The sequence below is a fragment of the Pleurodeles waltl genome, chromosome 4_1 (genome assembly GCF_031143425.1).
Source record: "Pleurodeles waltl isolate 20211129_DDA chromosome 4_1, aPleWal1.hap1.20221129, whole genome shotgun sequence".
Taxonomy (NCBI): Eukaryota; Metazoa; Chordata; class Amphibia; order Caudata; family Salamandridae; genus Pleurodeles; species Pleurodeles waltl.
Window position 1 is genome coordinate 389627902 of NC_090442.1, and position 15047 is coordinate 389642948.

Consider the following 15047-nt stretch of genomic DNA (forward strand, 5'->3'; position numbering starts at 1 on the left):
TGGTTCCTTTGCTACCAGGCAGTCGCGGTCAGGGGGAGCCTCTGAATCCTCTATGCAGACGTCGCTGTCGGGGTGCAGGGAGGTCGACTCAGGGTGTCCATGTCGTTAAAGTCACCTGGGAGTCCTCACTGCAGTGTTGGTTTCTCCAAACTTGAGCCGGGGGCGTCGGGTGCAGAGTGTGAAGACTCACGCTTCTCACGGGAAGTGATAGTCTCTTTAAATGTGGTTTCTTGTTGCTGTTTTGTAGTTGTTTCTGGACAGAGGCGCTGTCCTCTGGAGGTTTTTGGTCCTTTAGGTGCAGGTCAGTCCTCTGAGTCCTCAGAGGTCGCTGGTCCCGCTGGATGCGTTGCTGTGCAGGTTCTTTGAGTAGGGAGACAGGCCGGTAGGGCTGGGACCTAGTCAGTTGTCGTCTCTGCGGGGCTTTCCGGTCAGTAGTCCTTCATCTTTCTTTAGGTTGCAGGAATCTGATTTCTCAGGTTCAGGGTCGCCCCTAAATACTCAATTAGGGGTGTGTTTAGGTCTGTTGGACAGTAGCCAATGGCTACTGTCCTTGGGGGGGGCTACACCCTCTTTGTGCCTCCTCCCTGCGGGGAGGGGGGCACATCCCTAATCCTATTGGGGGGAATCCTCCAAAACAAGATGGATGATTTCTTAAGGCAGGAGTCACCTCAGCTCAGGACACCTTAGGGGCTGTCCTGGCTAGAGGGTGACTCCTTCTTGTTTTTCTCATTATCTCCTCTGGACTTGACTCCAAAAGTGGGGGATGTGTCTCAGGGGGCCGGAATCTCCACAGCTGGACTGCCCTGGGGCATTGTAACATGAAACCTGAGCCTTTGAGGCTTCCTGCTTGGTGTTACAGTTCCCGGAGGGGGGAGGTCTGAAGCACCTCCACCCAGTGCAGGCTTTGTTTCTGGCCTCAGGGAGCACAAAGACTCTCACCCCATGGGGTCAGAAACTCCTCTCAGTGGCAGGCTGGCACAGACCAGTCAGTCCTGCACTGAAGGATTGGGTAAAATACTGGGGGCATCTCTAAGATGCCCTCTGTGTGTATTTTTTAATAAATCCATCACTGGCATCAGTGTGGGTTTATTATTCTGCGAAGTTTGATACTAAACTTCCCAGTGTTCAGTGTAGCCATTATGGAACTCTGGAGTTCATTTTGACAAACTCCCAGACCATATGCTTAATATGGCCACACTGTACGTACAATGACTAAGAATAGACTTAGCCACTGTAGGGGCATATTGCTCATGCAATTATGCCCTCACCTGTAGTGTAGTGCACCCTGCCTTAGGGCTTTAAGGCCTGCTAGAAGGGTGACTTACCTACGCCACAGGCAGTATTTCGTGTGCATGGCATTCTGAGGGGATGCCATGTCGGCTTTGCCTTTTTCTCCTCACCAACACACACAATCTGCAATGGCTGTGTGCATGTGTTAAGCGAGGAGTCCCTTAGGGTGGCACAACACATGCTGCAGCCCTTAGGGACCTTCCCTGGTCACGGGGCTCTGGGTACCACTGGTAAATTTGACAAGGGACTTATCTGTGTGCCAGGGGTGTGCCAATTGTGGAAACAATGGTACATTTTTAGTGAAAGAACACTGGTGCTGGGGCCTGGTTAGCAGGGTCCCAGTACACTTCTTAGTCAAGTCAGCATCAATATCAGGCAAAAATTGGGGGTGGGGGGTAGTAACTGCAGCAGGGAGCCATTTTCCAACACCATTCTTACTATTTTTTGTGCTTTCAGCCTCATTCCACTTAGTGACAGAAATGGGTGTAAAACCAATGTTGGACAGCTAAACATTTCTGTAAAGTAGACAAAATTATGAATTCAGCAAGGGGTCATTTGTGTAGATCCTTCAAGGTTTTTCTACAATAAGTAACAGCTAAAATAAAAAATATATATATTGAAATTGAGGTGAAACAAAAAGCCATTTCTCTCCACATTTTCTTCTATAACTTTTTCCAGCTATGGCAGATTTTTTAAAGCAATATAGTGTTCCATCTGCTGTACACGTCTGGTTGCAGGGATATGTAGGGCTTGTAGGTTCATCAAGAACCCTAGGTACCCAGAGCCAATTAATGAGCTGCACCTTGCAATGAGTTTTCATTGTATACCGGATATACAGCAATTCATTTGATGAAATATATAGAGTGAAAACTAGGTATCAAGGAAACCTTTGTATTTCCAAAGTGGGCACAATATAAGGTGTTGAGAAGCAGTAGTTATTTGCACATCTCTGAATTCCGGGGTCTGCATACTAGCATGTGAATTACAGGGGATTTCTCAAATGGTCGTCTTTTTTAAACACTGTCTTTTGGAAGGAAAAAATTTAAAGAAAGACCAGGGGCAATAACACCTGTTCTTCTATTCTTCATTCCCCCAAGTCTCCAGATAAAAGTGGTACCTCACTTGCGTGGGTAGGCCTAATGCCTGCAACAGGAAACGCAACATGGACATGTTTTTACCCCCTTCAGTTGGGGTGGGGGTATAACCATGCCCATACTGGTTGGTAGCCACGACCCTTGCCTAAGGGGTCGCTCTCCATCTGTAAAAAATTAAAAATCCCTGGAGCCTACTGGCTTCTGTCCTTCCTGACTAATTAAAATAGGCCGATCTGCCCGCAGGGGCGAGGGGCAGAAAAGGCCTTATTAAAAAAAAAAATGCCCTCTTTGGGGAGTGACCCTTGCTCAAGGGGTCGCTCCCCTTATATGTAAACACAAAAAAAAGAAAAAAATCCCTGGTGTCTAGTGGGCATTTCGGCAGCCCAATCACTTCACGATTGGACTGCAGAAATGCTCAGAGACATGAAAGGAAAGGCCTTTTCTTTACTTTCATGTCTCTGTGCTGCCCCCACCCCCTGATCAGAATAGAAATGCTTTGTATTTCTCTTCCGATAGTGCTGGAGGCTGAATTTCCAGCGCAATGGAGCGGCCTCTGATGAGGTCAGCGTGCAATCGCGCGCTGACATCACTGGGGTGGGGCAGAGGGGTCGGGGTGGAAGGGGAAACGATTCCCTTTCTATTCCTGCACATGGGAAGGGATGGGAGGCCCTTGAGGGGGGAGCACTAGTGCGTTCCCTGAGGGCCGGGTGCAGGACGTAACGGTTACATCCTGGGCACATTCAAGGCACCCAAGGGGTTCATGCAATAGGAGACAGTGTCTGACGTCCTTATTCACACTTGGAAGGACCATAATAACAGCTTCCCCCACTGTGGGTGCAACAGAGCCTGTGCCAAAACAGTCATTAAAGAGGGAAGCAGGTTTTGATGCTAACCTAGCTGGGTATATTTTACAAAAATTCGGCCATGAATCCATCCGGCCCCAGACTTTTATTAAGTTTCAGGGATTTAAGAGCAGGTTTAATCAGGCTCTTCTTTGGTTCTCTTTGTCTGTGAGCCCTGGAATCTGTACCCTGTCCAGAAAGCTCTTGTGGTTTGTAAAGGGAGGTGAGTTACCAAAGTAGAGATCTGCGTAAAAGCACTGAAACTCATCAGCCTTTTCATCAACATCAATCTTAGGTACCCACAATTGTCAAGGTTCTCTAAAATGAACTCTTTTTCTCTCTTGCCTCTCCGATCCCTTCATTCTGAGTGCTCACCTTATCCCATGTGACATATGAGTGTTTCTTAAGGTGGAGAAGGGAGAGCTCCACTCTGTTGGTGAAGTGCATAAGGAGCTGGCCTCTTACTAAGTTTCAGGGCTTTTAAGAGCAGATTTAATCAGGTTCTCCTTTGGTTCTCTATATGTCTGTGAGCCAGGGAATCTGTACCCTATCCAGAAAGCTCTTGTGGCTTGTAAAGGGAGGTGAGTTCCCAAGATGGAGATCTGCATAAAAGCACTGAAATTCATCAGCCTTTTCATCTTAGTCAACCTTAGGTACCCAGAATAGTCAAGGATCTCTAAAATGTGTTCACCTTATCCAATGTGACATATGAGCGTTTCATAAGGTGGGGAAGGGAGAGTGCCACCCTATTGGTGAAGTTAAGATGGAGCTGGTCTCTGGCTGCAACCAAAACACTGGTTTTGTGGTGAGGGGGTTCTGCAGTCTTCAGCTCCTGAATTTTTCATTCAAACTGTTTGGACCTCCTGTCAGCAGAGCCTGGCACACGTTGCTGCAGCTGGCACAAAGCATCCAATAGTGATTACCTTAACGGCGTCCCAGATTCCTATGACAGAAACTTGTCTTCATTCATTAAGTTCAAAGTAGCCATCAGTGTGCGGACCTTTTGAATCCCTGGTCATTGGGTCCCTCAACAAGGTGGGATGATATGGCTAAGGATGTGACTGTCTCCATTGTCCCAGATCGAGCCGGACAAGGACTGGTGCATTATCGTAGCCGCCATTGATCCAATCTCCGCTTTGCGCACAGCCCCATTAAGGCATTGCTCAGCAAAATAATATGGAAATTTGTTTGGTGAACATGGAAATAGAATGTGTATCCGAAGGTGGTTGCATGCATTTCCCACCTGGCATTCCATAAGCCCAGCTCTGCCAGGGCCATCTTCAAGTGTTTAGAGGTGGCCCCTCCATTTTTGCCTTTTTTAATGGTCCACATGTTTTTACTGTGTACGATTGCTATGCATTTTGAACCCAGGCGTGCACAGGTTTGATTGTTGCAGTTGAGTGAGGTAAGTCTAGGTTTTTCATTATTTGTGATGATTTAGTAGTCATTTTGTTCTTAAACCTAAAGATTGTAAGATTAGTATGCATGCAGGACCTGGGGGGAGAGATGTATTTTATGATGGTCAAACCCGATTAATGGTCTTGTTCTCGGATTGACGACCCACAGGCAAATAGTACCACTGAGTTGAAGCAGCCTTAATGTATGTCATGGGATGTTCCATATTGAATGTTTCATATCAATCCGTTTATCCCCTGGAGGACAGAACCAAATGGTACTCTAGCCAGAAGTTAGTCTCTTGTGACCAAAATGTGCTGGATGTGAGGAAAGGTTGAAGAGTGGTTTGAATGAATCTCTTTGGTTTCATATAAAAAGGAGTCAGAGGTAGTGATTTTTGGCTACTCCATCACTTCTTGGGACTTGTCAGTTGGAGATAATGAGGGTTGGTTTTTAGGGCACCGCCTATTCGATTGCAGAGGCTGATGTGTCTGTGAGCCAGGCGCCTGAGTTGAGAATGTTTTGACTTTCAGTGATGTCATAAATGTGAAGTGCATGTCTAAAGCTTATCTGGCATTCGTAACAGCATTTAAGGGCGTTATTAATTCGAATAACATAACCCTTGTAGGCTGATGGCATGCGTTACATCTGAGGAGATGGGGTGGGGGTTGAGGCTGAAAGGGTCTGCATTGTCTTTCAATTTTTAACTTGATCTGAGTGCCCTTTACACGTAGTAGGTGTAGTGTCCGAGAAGAGTAGTGCCGATGAGTGAGGTAAGATACTCAAGTGACTTTGTAGTGATCTGGACAATAAGAGTTAAGACTGGCATTCTGAGAATAGGATCTCTGAACTGTACCAGGAACAAATTAAACAAAATAACAGGCGTTGTAGAATCAGATTCCCTGCTATATTGAAGAGCTGTGTAGCAGAAACAAATGCAAACTTTAAGGGTTGTAGGTCAGACACACAGAGACCAAGGAAAAACATCACTATGCCTGGCCTTGAGAATTAAGTTCTGTACGGTAGAATCACATAGGCCTACATGCAAGTTATGGATGTGTTTCATCATTGGTAAACAAAAATAGAATTTGTATTATTTTGTTATTGCAGGCGAAAAATGGGGTCCAAGTCTAATGAGAATCGTCCTTCATTGCAGCGAATAAGTAGCACTTGGGCAGATGGTGAAGAACATTCTATAAAAAGGTTAGTTATGTCTTCAAAATTCACTGTTGTTTTCGTGTAATTCAGTATTATTTAATGTCTCAACAAAGAAGGGTCTCAAAATGCTTTAGTATACTATATTCATATTGTATTCCTTCATTCGAGAATCCCAGCTAGTCACTTGCTTGAGCCCCCAAGCTCCTGTCTCCCTCATTCCATATTCACTCAATCACTGGGCCTCCCATTTATATACTGATGAGAGACAGATATATGGCAAACTCACTTTCCACTAGAACCGCTTTACTCTTTGTTTGCTGCTTAGCGGGCTGCACGGAGTGGATGGTAAGTAGGAGGGCTTTAGCTATAAATGGCTACATGGGGAGGTCCCTTTCCGCTAACACATTTCCCCCAAGATTTTTTCAGTGTATTTTTTTGTTGAGTTTATCTCGGTGGTGTTTCGGTGTTAAAGTTTTCTTCATGGTAAACCTCCCATAAACTCTCCCATCAATGCTACATTTGACCAAATATGCCCGGGCAGAAAATGCTTCTCCTAGATAGCTCCAAAATCCACCTAGCTGTATCCAACAGCCTAATCAACCCCAAACTTGATCAATGCCGTTTTTGCAGGCCTTCCAGAAAACCAAATATTTTGGCTCGCAAAGATGAAAAATGCAGATACTCCTCATCACTAGTTTAAATACGCCTGTCATATCCTCATTTCTTCAAAAACTCTGCTGGTTCGAAATTGAGTTTGGTCCCAATTCAGCACCCCCTGAAAGTGCACCTCCATTCACCCAAAAAAAACCATAGAGTGACACAAATTTCCCTTAGTGCTGCAATCTGTCATCCACCGAACGTTCGTCTCACCCTTACCAATATTTTCCGAGAGAATAAGAGAAGAGTCTCTCCTGCCGCCAGTTTACTGCAAAATGGCTTTTTTTGCCTGAGTCCCTATCCAAGTTCCCCTCCCATTGGAATAGTCTGACCTGAAGCCTTCACTTTCACCCATCGCTTATCAGTTTCAGAAAAGCAACCAAGGCAATCCTCTTCTGTGAAAGAATTATAGTGGAGCCATTCGTCCTACAGCTGACCAATGGACCACCAGTACAAGTCTTAATAGACACTCGTGGCATACTTGATGAAAAAATGTTTTTCATCAAGTCTCCACTCCTAAATGTAATCTTGTGTGTCTTTATGTGGACAGTGCCAGCCACCTGGACAGAATGCAGTTTGTAGTGTCCTCTATTCAATATACATAAATATTCTCAGCTGACTGAGAACTGTGCTCAATCAGGCATTATATCCATGAAAAGATCCAAATACTGAGAAAACGGCATTTACAAGCTAGGACATTCATAACAACACTAATTGTAATACATGATTTGTAAGAACACAGTGCATGGTAGAATGGCGGGCAATAGTTAATGTAGTGTGGCAAGTGAGGTGGCCAGACTGTGTGTACAGTGGCAAGTGAATTATAGTAATTTGAAGGTGGTGCATAAATTATAAATGTAAGTTATAACAATGAGTTATAGTAACTTAAAGTTGGAGCGCAAGTTATACATTTAAGTTATAACTATAGCTTTATAGCTTTAGAATTTCAAATGTTTGTGTAGTTTACATTGGTTTGGTATAGAGGGAAGAAATAAAGTTTGACATCCTTATCCTTTGTTTTTTAAAATAAATTGTGATGTTTTTTTATTTTTTATTAAAACAAAATATTCAAATCTTTATTTTTACTGTCGTGGAGTGTAATTAAGTGGCAAGTGGTACAGTAGAGTGGAGGAGTGTTGTAAAGTGTAATGTCGTACAGTATATTGGAGTAAAGTGTCATGTGATTAAGTGGAGTGGCACACAGTGGAATAGCATAGCTTGTAGTGGTGTAGAGAGAAGTGGCATAGACTGGAGTGGTGTAGATTGGAATAACATTAAGTTTAGGGGCATACAGTCTAGTGACATAGAGTGGAGTGGCATATAGTGGGATAGTGGCATTGCAGTGTCAATAGTGGAATAGCGTAGACTGCAGTAGTGTACAGTGTAGTGATGTAGAGTGGAGTGGCATACAATTTAGATTTGTATAGTCTAATAGCTAGATTAGATTGTCATAGAGTGGCATATAGTGCAGTGGCGTAGAGTAGTACACAGTGGAATAGCATAGAGTCTAGTGATGTACACTAAATGGCACACAGTGGAGTGGCATAGACTAGAACAGCGTAGAGTGGAGTTGCATACAGTGGAGGGACATACAGTGAAGTGCCGTACACTGGAGTGGCACACAATATAATAGAGTACAGTGGTGTGGAGTGGCATAAAGTGGGTTAGTGTAGAGGGGTATAGTGGGGTGACAAAGAATGGAGTGACGTAGAGTGGAGTGCCATAGTGCAGGGGTTCCCAACCTGTGGTCCGGGGGTCCTTGAAGCCTCCTCTGGGTGGTCCATGACTACTTAGACTATTAATTATTTTCACCAAAGTAATAAAGTGTATATAAATAAAGTAACTAAATGCACAATTGAAAGTTTTAAAACATACTGTAAATGTCAAGGAATTTGAAATTGAAGATGATAAATGTAGTTAGCATCCTCAGAATGATTTGTGGGAGCAGTGCGGGTGCTTCAAACAGAATGATGTTTGGACGATGTGTGGCTTCAATGTAATTTAGAAAAGCTCCAACCTTCATATTAACATTTTTTTCATTTATATTTGTTTGCAAAATAAATAAAATGTGTTATTATTTGTGCATGTGTTTTGAATGCTTGTTTTTGTATTTTTTGTGCATTTTTTTTGCAATTCAAGTTGTCTGCAATTTTTGGGCCTGCTTCCAGTAATGAGTCAGTGGGGCTCCCCGGGTTCCAGTAATGATAAAAAGGGGTCCACAGAAGTCAAAAGGTTGGGAACCACTGCCATAGTGTGTAATAGCTATGAGTGGAGTAACTAGGATGGTGGTATTATTAGGTTTAATATTGTTGAATTAAGATTTGTTGTCATGGCTACATTTTCTCACCTCATGGTGACTGTGCAATTCCATTGCTTTCTATTGAGAAATCATTATTGAGGGTGAACCAGATCTTTGTGTCTCTAGTATGGATGCTGTCCGATTCTCTGTTAATTTGCTGCACATTTTTAACAGCCTATTCTTCAGATTTTGCTCATTGCTGCAAATGCGAAAGGGCATTTATTGCAATTGTCTTACGACTAACTAAACCTAATTATGTATTTTTTCTTTCTGTATTGCACTTTAATATTTTAATAACCCTTCATGGTTTCTACATTTACTGATCTCGAACTCTCTTTTTGAGTCAGTCTCTTTTGCTCTTTTGAATCTTTTCCCTATGGACACTTTGCCTCGCCTATTCTTGAGGGCAGTACCAACCTGCAGTGGACTCTTTTATCATAGAGATAGCGCCCACAGGTCCGTTGCCCAGAACTGATCAATATATGAACTTTTTTAATACATTTACAACACTGCCCCCAATGATATGTGGCACATTTGAAATCTTGCTGTATGTAGCGGAAAGTGTCTAAAGAAATGAAACACAGGTCGCCGCATGTGTTTATTGAAAGTGACATTTTACAATGTGGTCATATGCATATTTAAATGCGTTATTTTTGTGCTGAATCGTATTATTAGGAAGTGTAAGTTGGGAAGTGCCCTGCTTTTTCTCAAATGCGGTAGGAACTTATTTTTAAAAATGTTAAGATTTAAATTTGCATGTTTTTCTGCAGGCAAGACACAGCACTACAACATGATGAAGTGAAATCACACATGAGTCATGTGGAAGGAAACAAACCCAATTCAAAGCAGTCTTCAGTGTAAGTCACGGAGGCGGGTTGTGATTTGTCTGAAACAGAAAGTAATGCGTCAGAATGGATGATTCTGCCTTTTGGCTCAATGTAGTCACTTGTTTAACCAATCTGCACACATTCCACCACAACCACTGTGGCGGAATCTTTTTTAATTTTCCAATACAGCTGACATTAGCCATGGGCTCTGTCTACATAAGCTGCTGCATTGTGGTTTTCTATTAGATGTTGTTTGTATCAAGAAGTCAGTATCCTTTTGCTAACAGATTCTGCTAAAAACTCAAGGTTTTTCCATTCGCTAGCACCCATTTTATCTTCACTGTGCCCAGTACCAGAAACAACCGGTGTGATTTCTGTTTCACTTTATCCACGTGTGATAAGGAAACGTGGCTTATGAGCTTTGGCATAGCCAACAGGTCTCACCTTTGAGACTTATTGCCTCTGCTAGTGCGTTTCGTTCTCACACTACAGCATCAAAATGCCTATGCTGTACAGCTTGAACAAAAGAAAAAAAAAACACGGACATTATTTATTTACCGATCCGAGATGGATCAGTAAATAAAAAAAATATGAACATAAAGTAGTGAAAAATCGCTTTTGTTGAGTGTGAGGCCTGGCAGCAACTTGTTGGATGGTCCTTAAAAAAAAAAAAAAAAAAAAGGCTAGAATAAAAAAAGACAGGAGGATGGGGGGGGATGGGTGAGGACGTTTTTGTCGTGGTCCTGTGTGTGATATAATTCATATATAGAATTTTCAAAGAATCTTTGTGATTTGGACTCCTCAGCACACTGGGATGAGACTACTAGTCTTTCCCCTATCAAGATGTTGGTACTTTTTGCCAGAAACACGGTCTCCATTAGTGATTTATAAGTTAAGGCAATGCTGTCGAAAGTCTTAAACTGGTGGTTTTATGACTCCAAGATCACCTTCCATGAAGGTGACCAGGACAATGCCTTGTATAACGAGACTGAGAATCTCCAGTAGCTTTGCAAACTGTCTTCTCTAAAAGACCATTGTATTGGCTAGACTGAAATCCCAGTCCCTCAAGAATAAGGAGGCTAAAGTACTACAAGGCAAGATGGCTTTTACTTCTAAGAAGGATCAAAATGTATAGCACTACATTCGCTCTGATGAGAGAATTGTCTAGTTGATTGATTCTTGCATCAAGCCACCGAATGACTTAATTTAGAAACTAAAACAAAAACTCCCCTACACCAGTGGTAGTATCCATGTTCTCAAAAATTGAAACTTCCTTAAACAACCATTGAGAAAGAATGCCTTGCTAATACGTTGAGATGCAGTTGCACTACACTGTTATCTATTTTTATCTACTGGAATGCACCAAGAGCTATTGGCAATGCTTGAGATTAATCCAAACACTCCATCCACCACTTGTACTTTGTTGCAATTATCTATTAGATCGTCATTTATTTTTTGTTTGATTCTGGGATTAAGCACTTAGCTGTGCTGAACCAGGGCAGCAACCATGATGTTCTCTACTGCTTCTTTGGTCCTCAGTTCTTTTCTTTTATGGTTAGGCATTCCAACCTAGAATATCATGTCAATATGTTTTTCCTGCTTGTCAGTGTCTATTGGGTAGGGAAACAAGGACAGTGTCATTGTGCACACTATACCTTACGTTTGTATCCTATATACAGAGCCAGCTTCCTACATAGTCCAGTGGATCCCCAGAGACTTTACAGAGGCTAAAAGAGATAATACTAATGCTCTTTCTTGTGGTAGTGTGGGCTTAGCAGAGCAGTTAGGCTTATCAGAAGGTAGTGCTAAACATTTGTTGTACACGCACAGTCAAGAAATGAGGCACACACTCGATGACTAACTCAGTCCAATATTTAAATAAAAACAGATACTTTGTTACTTTTAATCTAGAACCAAAAGGAAGCTTTCTTGCAGGTAAATATAGTTTCAAGATTGTAATGCTTTCAAGTATCAATAGGACTTTTGATGGAAATCCACAGTGAAAATACGTTTCATATAGCAGTACTTTCCAATGGCAAAAGTAGACAGTGCAAAATCAGTGAATGCAATGCAGTCCTATGAGAGGAAAAACACAATCATCGTTTACAGGTAAGTACTCAACTTACTACCTCAGTGTTTGGGGTTTAAGTGTCCACAGGGCAAGGTTCATGGGGACACCACAGTTGCACCACCAGCAGTTTACAGGTAAGTACCTGCAGTTTCAGGACACCGGCCTAAGGATAGACGCCAACACAAGTGCATGGGGGGGGCACAAGGCAGCACCAAACATGCACCTCCAGTGGCACAGGGGTGGCCGGGTGCAGGGCGCAAACACCGTGTCGGGTGCCCAATGTGAAGAAATCATTGGTTTCACAAAGATGTTGCAGGCTCGGTCCAGGGAGCTGGATGCAGACCGGTGGCTGTCCAGGTAAGTTGGGATGTCAATGGCACTGGACGTTGAAGGGCTGTTGGTTGGGTTCCCTAAGGCCTGGGGGCTGCGAATGCAGGGGTACCTTTGGTCGTTGGGAAATCTTTACCAGAGCCGGTATCGGTCAGGAGGATCCTTTGAGTCAGGGCTATAGGCGTTGGTGTCCTGGTCAGGGGGTTGGAGTTGGAGGGGGTTTGAGTTTGGAGTGGTGAAGTGGGGTGGGGCAGTCAGCCCCTGGTGGATTTGGGTCTCAAATCGCTGGGAGACCTCAACTGAGATGGTGGGCCACCTGGACTCGGGCAGGAGGAGTCCGGTGCAGGGTGGCCAGGACTTTCAGTTTCAGAGGGCATAGGAGTCCTTGTTGTTTTTTATCTGGACAGAGCCACTGTCCTCTGGTGGTGTTGGTTTATTGAGAAGGCAGGCAGTCCTCTGAGGGTTTTTAGAGGTTGCTTGGCCTGCAGGATGAGTTGTCTTTTTGTAGCATGTACCTTCAGGCTGCAGGCAGGCCGGTAGGGCTGGGGATGAGTCAGTTGTCATCTGGAATCTTCACTGTTGGTGCAGCTCTTAGATCCTTTCTTTTGGTCACCAGGAAACTGATGGGGACCCCTAGATACTAAATTTAGGGATGTTACGTTAGAGGGCAGTAGCCATTGGCTGCTGACTTTTAGGGTGTCTGCACCCGCTTCTTTTGGGGAGGGGCACACCACTGTTCCTATTGGCTACCTTCTTCAAAGCCAATATGGAGGATACTGAAGAGAGGGGTTCACCTCATCTGTGGGCACCCTAGGGGTGGTCCCAGCTGAGATGGACACTTCTCTTCAGGTTACTAATTTTCCCACCTGGCCTGCCACAAAAAAGTGGAGCTTGTTCTGGGTGCAGGCATATCCACTGGCTAGGGTGTCCACTGTCAGCATAACAAAAGGCAGGAGCCTTTGAGGCTCACCGCCAAGTTTTGCTGTTCCTGCTAGGGAGATGAGTGGAGCACCTCCACCCTAGGCTGACTTTGTTTCTGACCTCTGAGAGCACAAAGACTCTTACCTCACAGGGTTAGAAATCTGTCTGGTGGTGGCAGGCTGGCAGAGACTAGTCAGCCTCATACAAGAGACTTGGTTGGGTTTCAGGGAGCATCTCTAAGATGCCCTCTGTGTGCATTTTTTAAAATAAATCCAACTTTGGTATCAGTGTGAGTTTATTAAGCTGAGAAGTTTGATACAAAACTTCTTCGCATTCAGTAGAGCCATCATGGAGCTGTGAAGTTCGTAGTGACAAACTTCCAGCCCATGTACTCAGCATGGCTTCACTGCACTTACAGTGTCAAAGAATGGACTTCGACACTGTAGGGGCATATTGCTCGAGCAGCTATGACCTCACCTGCGGTATAGTGCATCCTGCCTTAGGTGCTGTGAGGCCTGACAGAGGGGTGACTTACCTATGCCACAGGCAGTGTTTATAGGCATGGCACCAAGGGATAGGTGACAGGTCGACTTTACCTTTTTCTTTGCACCAAAACAGTCTGCAATGGCAGTGTGCATGTGATGGAGGGGTCGCTTAGGGTGGCATAATACACGCTGCAGCCCTTAGAGACCCTCTCTGTCCATAAGGCCCTTGATACCACTGGTACCTTTTACAGGGACATAGCTGTGTGCCAGAGATGAGCCAAATGTGGGAGCAATGGTACAGTTTAGAGAAAAAACACAGGTGTTGCGGCCTGGTTAGCAAGGTCCCAGCAAACACTCAATCAAGTTAGCATTCGATATTGTAGGAGGTTGGCCTGGCTTATAGTGGGTACCTAATGGTACTTACACCTTGTGCCAGGTCCAGTTGACCCTTATTAGTAGAATAGAAGTGTTCTAGCAGCATAGGCTGATAGAGGTAGCTATAGCAGAGCAGCTTAGGCTGAACTAGGAGACATGCAAAGCTCCTACTATACCACTTAGCACTATATCATAAGAAAACACAATACTCAGAGTTACTAAAAATAAAGGTACTTTATTTTAGTGACAATATGCCAAAAGTATCTCAGAGGATATACTCCTTTAGGAGGTAAGTAATATACACAAAATATACACACAAACCAAAATCAGGTAAGTAAACAGTTAGGAAAGTAGTGCAAACACTGTAGGACACAATAGAATGCAATAGGAGACAATAGGCCTAGGGGCAACACAAACCATATACTCCAAAAGTGGAATGTGAACCACAAATAGACCCCAGGCCTAGTGTGGTGTGTAGAGGGTCGCTGGGAGTGTAAGAAAACACTAAGGGTGTCCAAGATACCCCAACCCAAGACCCTGAAAAGTCGAGATAGGTGATTCTGCAAAGACAACAACTGACTGCAAAGCACTGAAGACGGATTCCTGGACCTGAGGACCTGCAAAGGAAGGGGACCAAGTCCAAGAGTCACGCAAGTGTCCAGGGGGGGCAGGAGCCCACTCAACCCTGGATGAAGGTGCAAAAGGGCTGCCTCCGGGTGGAAGAAGCTGAAGATTCTGCAACAACGGAAGGTGCCAGGAACTACTCCTTTGGTCAGAAGATGTCCCACAGCGTGCTGGAGGATGCAGAGTTGTTTCCACGCAGAAAGACCGCAAACAAGCCTTGCTAGCTGCAAAAGTCGCGGTTGAAGGTTTTGGGTGCTGCCAGGGCCCAGGAAGGACCAGGAGGTTGCCCCTTGGAGGAGACAGAGGGGGCACTCAGCAACACAGAGAGCCCACGTAGAAGCAGGCAGCACCCGCAGAAGCACCTGAACAGGCGTTAGAAGATCTGAGCACGACGGTTGACTCAGCACAACAAAAGAGGGTCCCACGGAGTCGGAGTCCAACTCAGCGAGTTGGGCAATGCAGGACAAAGTGCTGGTGACCTGGGCTAGGCTGTGCACGAAGGAAGTCTTCCAAAAGTGCACAGAAGCCCTAGCAGCTGCAGTTCACGCAGTACACAGGATTACTGTCTGGCATGGGGAGGCAATGACCTACCTCCACCAAATTTGGACAGAAGGGCCACTGGACTGTCGGGGACACTTGGATCCAGCTCTGGTGTTCCAGGGACAATGCTTGTCAAGAT

General features: G+C 44.4%; 1 protein-coding gene across 2 annotated transcripts in view; it reads left to right on the plus strand.

The window, feature by feature from the left end:
* Positions 1–15047, plus strand: part of IRAG2 (inositol 1,4,5-triphosphate receptor associated 2) — an 871311-nt gene that overhangs the window by 852956 nt on the left and 3308 nt on the right. For both annotated transcript variants that reach the window (XM_069228582.1, XM_069228581.1), the window contains exons 38-39: positions 5732–5824; positions 9506–9592. In XM_069228582.1, coding sequence (XP_069084683.1) covers positions 5732–5824; positions 9506–9592 — 180 coding nt within the window. The remainder of the gene's footprint in view (positions 1–5731; positions 5825–9505; positions 9593–15047) is intronic.